The 6,000-nt window shown below is 44.5% G+C and overlaps 1 protein-coding gene across 1 annotated transcript in view; it reads left to right on the forward strand.

Moving 5' to 3' along the window:
* LOC119925300 (DPY30 domain-containing protein 1-like) overlaps positions 1 to 5,588 on the forward strand; it is a 20,766-nt gene extending 15,178 nt beyond the window's left edge. The window contains exon 6 of the mRNA XM_038743405.1: positions 4,816 to 5,588. Within this exon, the coding sequence (XP_038599333.1) occupies positions 4,816 to 5,301 (486 nt within the window). The 3' untranslated portion in view covers positions 5,302 to 5,588. The remainder of the gene's footprint in view (positions 1 to 4,815) is intronic.
* The last annotated feature ends 412 nt before the right edge of the window (positions 5,589 to 6,000 follow it).

The following is a 6,000-nucleotide window of genomic DNA, read 5'->3' on the forward strand; positions in this document are numbered from 1 at the left end:
CTCTGGGCCTCAGTTACCTCATCTGCAAAACGGGGATTGACTGTGGTAGCAGAGGAGGAGTAACATGATGACTTTTGCTCACCGGCCCGTAAAGTTTCCACAACCACAGTAGCTCTGGAGTCCTGATGCCCACCCTGTCAAGAGCATCCCCAGGCTGTGCAGGGAACTGGGGAGGTGAAGCAGGCATTTGTGTCCCCCTCACTGGACTCTCGGGCAAGAGACTTCTAGACTGTGAGCCCACTGTTGGGTAGGGACTGTCTCTATATGTTGCCAACTTGTACTTCCCAAGCGCTTAGTCCAGTGCTCTGCACACAGTAAGCGCTCAATAAATACGATTGATTGATTGATTGATTGAGGCAAGAGGAGCCATGGTCCCATCCCTGGAGCCTGGTAGGGCCAAAGCCAGGTCAGGTGATGCATCTTGAAGGCAGGAGGCAGAAAGTGGAGTCGATGTCTTCACTCCACATAATAATAATAATGATAATTATGGTATTTGTTAAGCACTTACTATATGCCAAGCGCTGTCCTAAGCGCTGGATACAGAGTAATCAGATTGTCCCACCTGGGGCTCACACTTTTAATCCCCATTTTACAGATGAGGTAACGGAGACACAGAGAAGTTAAGTGACTTGCCCAAGGTCACACAGCAAACAAGTGGCAGAGTGGGGATTAGAAGCCATGTCTGACTCCCAAACCAGTGCTCTTTCCACTAAGCCATGCTGCTTCACTAAGCCGCACTGCTTCACTAAGCCACACAGTCAAAGGTATTTATTGTGCACTTACTGTGGGCACAGTACTGTACTAAATGCTTGAGAGAGCGCAATACAACAGAGTTGGTAGACACAGTCCCTACCCACGAGGCGCTTACAGTCTAGATGGGATGACAGATATTAAAATAAATTACAGATAGAGGAAATCGTAGACTATAAGGATATACACATAAATGCTATGGCGCTGGGGTGAGGAGCTGGCATCCCTGATTTAGCCTGGATCCGAGATTGTCTTTCTTCACCACTAAGTACAGAAATAGTGTGGAATATAAATAAATCATCATTAGTCAGTATGTCAAACACCATCATCTCATCATTCAGTGTGTTGAATGGGTGTATGAGCACTTGATCTTGTATAAAATTAAAAGGGCCCTGTAGAAATGTAATTCTAAAGGAGTCAGCATTCACATGAGTAGACAGAAAGACATATAAAAATGGACACGCCCACACCAACATACTACCATTAGCTATGTATAGGGATCCCCCCTGCCAGAATATTTTTCATTTAACAAATGCCACGAGTATTATTTAACATTCTTTTTCTCAGATGCTCCTTAATTTTAATGGCGGTATCTCTTAAAGTGCTCTAACACTTTGGAACCATCTGGTTTTTCAGCATATACAAAGTTTACCTTGTGTCAGCTGCCATCTTCTTTATAGACTTATCTGCTTCTCCACCTCCTCAACCTTTGAAATAATAATAACAATAATAATAATGATGATGGTATTTGTTAAGCGCTTACTATATGTGAAGCACTGTTCTAAGCACTGGGGGGATACAAGGTGACTAGGTTGTACCACGTGGGGCTCACAGTCTTAATCCCCATTTTACCGATGAGGTAACTGAGGCACAGAGAAATTAAGTGGTTTGCCCGAGGTCACACAGCTGACAAGTGGCGGAGCCGGGATTCAAACCCATGACCTCTGACTCCCAAACTCGTGCTCTTTCCACTGAGCCCTGCTGCTTCTCTAAAGCTTCTTCACCTTAACTGATTTGAAAGAGAGACTGAAAACCCATCTCAGTAGCTGTTTTATTCTCTATTTGGCATTGAATTAATGATAGATCTTTAGGGTTTTAACACGAGGTGTCATTTTACTGAGTAGGATGTGAAATGGGCATGATTTCCCTGAAATCTGCCCTGCTACTCTCCAGTCTCTCCATCCTCCGGCCCCTTCTTCAACTAGTCCATCTTCGTCAGTAGTAAGTTTCACAAGAGGAGATCTCCTGCCTACTCTCAAAATCCACCTCCTCTTCCTGTGTATCTGACTCCATCCCTTTGCACTTTGTCAAAGCACTTGCCCCCTCCCTTCCGCCCTCCCTGACCGCCATCTTCAACTGTTCGCACTCCAATGGCTTCTTCCCATGGTTCTCAAACATGCTCATGTCTCCCTATCCTAAAAAAACCCCTCCCCGACCCCTTAACTCCCTCCAGTTATTGCCCCATCTCCCTCCTACCATTCCTTTCCAAATTTCTTAAGTGAGTTGTCCACACCCGCTGTTTCAAGTTCCTCTCCCCAATTCTTTCCTCGGCCCACTCCATTCTGGCTTCTGTCCCTTTTGCACCACAGAAACGTATCTCTCAAAGGTCACCAATGATCTTCTTGCCAAATCCGATGGCCTCTACTTCATCCTAATCCTCCTTAACCTCCCAGCTGGCTTTGACACTGTCGACTACCCTCTTCTCCTGGAAACATTATCCAACCTCAGCATCACCGACACTCCTTTCCTGGTTCTCCTATCTCTCTGGTAGCTCATTCTCAGTCTTTTTTGTGGGTTCCTCCTCCGCTTTCCACCCCCTAACTGTGGGGGGGATTCCTCAAGGTTCAGTTCTGGGTCCCCTTCTTTTCTTCATCTACACCCAGTCCTTTGGAGAACTAATTTTCTCCCATGGCTTTGACTACCACCTTTATGCTCGACACCTCCAACCCTGATCTCCCTCCTTCTCTTCAGTCTCACATTTCCTCCTGCCTTCAAGACATTTCTACTGGATGTCTTACCATTACCTGAAACTTAACATGTCCAAAATAGTACTCCTTATCTTCTCACCCAAAACCTGGCCTTCCCCTGACTTTCCCATTACTATGGACGGCACCACCATCCCCCCTGTTTCAGAAATCCAAGGTTATCCTTGACTCATCTCTCTCTCATTCAACCCACATATTCAATGTATCACTAAATCTGGTCAGCTCAACCTTCACAACATTGCTAAAATCCACCTTTTCCTCTCCATCCTAATTTATTATTATCAAATGCTGTTGAGTAGTTTCCGATTCATAGCGACTCTAAGGATATATTTCCATCGGGTTTTCTTAGTAAAAATACGGCGGTGGTTTACCATTGCCTTCTTCCACGCAGTGAAAACTGAAGTCTCTGCTGTTGTCTTTGATCAACATTTTGATCGTTGACTCTTTGACTCTTTCCCATGCTGCTGCTGCCCAGCACAGGTAAATCAATTTTATCTGATATTTCAGCTTAGACCTTTCCATTACAGGTAACCCTAGAAAGAGAGTATCTCTCAGTGGTATAGCGCTAAGCTTCACTGATTTATACAAACTCTCTTACCACAGTAAGGCGTTGATTCATAGGAGAGCCATCCTAACTGCTACCGTATTAATCCAAGCATTTTTTTTGATGGCATTTATTAAGTGCCTTCTGTTCTTAGCCAGCCTTGATTACCGCATCAGCCTCCTTGCTGACCTCCCTGCCCCCTGTCTCTTCCCATTGCAGTGCATACTTCACTTTGCTGCCCAGATTATTTTTCTACAAAAATGTTCAGGCCATGTTTCCCCACTCCTCAAGAACTTCCACTGGTTGCCCATCCACCTCTGTATCGAACTGAAACTCCTTACCATCGGCTTTAAAACTCAGTCACCTTGCCCCCTCCTACCTCATCTTGCTGCTCTCCTATTACAACCCAACCCGCACACTTCACTCCTCTAATGCCTGTACCTCGATCTCACTGTTCCTTGATCTCATCTATCTTGACACCAAGCTCTTGCCCATGTCCTTCCTCTGGCCTGTACCCAACAGACAATTACTCCCCCCTCCTCAACTCCCCAAAGCCTTATTTTCCAAGAGGCCTTTCCCGACTAAGTCCTCATTTCCTCTTCTTCCACTCCCTTCTGCATTGCCTGTGCAGTTGGATTTTCTTCCTCTATTCACCCCTCCGTCAGCCCCACAGCAATTACGTACATATCTATAATTTATTTCTATTAATGTCTGGCTCCCCACATAGACTATTTCCTCACTGTGGACAGGGAACATGTCTAACAACTCTGTTATTTCCTTATATTGTACTGTCCTAAGATGTTAGTACAATGCTCTGCATACAGTAAGCACTCAATAATTATGACTGATTGAGCGATTGAAGGCTAACACTCTGAAATAAAATCTTTTCAGATTCACACAAAAAATTAGAATTCAGAATAGTTTATTATTGGTATATATTTAAATGCTGCTGGATCGTGTAATTATGTTGTGTTTTATAATCACTGTTTTTAGAATATATTTTCATTTGGTCAACTTTAAGGATCTTGGTAACACAGGAATCTGCTGTGTGACCTTGGACAAGTCATTTCACTTCTCTGGGCCTCAGTTACCTCAACTGTAAAATGGGGATTGAGACTGTGAGCCCCACGTGGGACAAAGACTGTGTCCAATCTGATTTACTTGTAGCCACTCCAGTGCTTAGTACAGTGCCTGGCACATAAGAATAATATGATAATGCCATAATTATTATAATTATTATTAGTTATTATTGTTTCCAGTACTTCATTTTCTGCTCTTTTGCTTAGTACTCTATTTTCCTGAAACCAAGAGCACTAACTGGAGTTGTGGGGGGTGGGGTGGAGGGGATGTCCCTGCATTTAAATACATGACTTGTGTGAATTATAACTTGCCATTTTCCACTGAAATTAATTCTACAGGGAACCAATAGAGAGTGCTGTAAACTCCACATTTTATACTCACAATGCAAGGGTTGATTTTTTTTCATGAAGATGTGTAATATCCTCTACAAAATTATCTTCCATTTTTCATGCTCAGAAAGGAAACAAAGAAGGCCTCCAGCAAGTTTATTCCGAAGAAAAAGCAGCAACATCAAGTCTAGGCGCTTTCACCAGCCAGGGGAAGCAGGAGGAATCTGGACCACTGATTGAGGAGGATGATAAGCCCGGATCTTCACAAGACAAAGAAGAGGTGCTGTCAGGCTCCCTTGGCCAGGGAAATGGTGTTGAAGCCCCTCAAGAAGCGGGGTTTCAGGCCCTGCGTGAGATCCCTCCAGGTTTCCCTGCTGTGGAGACAAGTAATCCAGCTGGGATAAGTCACGATGAGGTTCCCCAGGTAGTTCTTACTCCAGGAACAAGTTCTCCAACTAGAGTTCCTCATGAAGAAGGTTCCCAAGGAGTCTCTTCAGGAGGCACAAATTTCCTGGATGCAGTGAACCAGGGCCAAACTTCTCAGTCAACTCCTTCAGGAGTGACCCAAGGAAGACTTCCTCAGGAAGCTTCTCTCAAAGAAAGTGATCCTTGAAGGAAAGTAGTCAGGATGTACTTTCCCAAAACACTCGCTCTTCTGAATTAAATATTCTTTCTTTGCTTTCTGGTGATGAAGTCCTACAAGGAAGTCATCCTGTCAAGACCCCTCCCCTGCCTTTGGTCAGTAGTGACAATGTTTCTCTGAGGCAGACAGGTTCCTTAGAAAGGCTAAGCAACGATTATGTCTAACAGGAAACAGCTCCTGAAGTCCCAGACCGGGAAGCCTACCTTTCACTTAAGGACAGGGCTGAGGTCCTAGATCAAACAAGCACTTATTCTTTCATTCAGTCGTATTTATTGAACTCTTTGCAGAGCACTGTACTGAGCTCTGGGGAGAGTACAATATAACAATAAACAGACGCATTTCCTGCCCACAGCGATGGTTCAGAAGGCATTGCTCTGACCAAAAAAGGCAGAAGAGTGAAACACTGTTGTGACAACTCTATCTGATAAAACAATTTATGAGTTTAATGGACCATGGAAGTAGCATACTCCAAATGGTTAACATGGTCCCACCCGAAAGCAACTTGCCTCAGGCTGCGGGCTGAGCAGCTCCTCTTAACCAAAGTATCTAAAGTGGCTCCAGGATAGTCCCTAGGTCTACACAGCTGAGGCTCCAGGGAAGATCGAGCAGTTGTAAAATTCCCACCTATTGTGTCAGGTTAAGAATTTCTTGGACTCTGACCCCTGCACA

The sequence above is a fragment of the Tachyglossus aculeatus genome, chromosome 3, assembly GCF_015852505.1.
Source record: "Tachyglossus aculeatus isolate mTacAcu1 chromosome 3, mTacAcu1.pri, whole genome shotgun sequence".
NCBI lineage: Eukaryota > Metazoa > Chordata > Mammalia > Monotremata > Tachyglossidae > Tachyglossus > Tachyglossus aculeatus.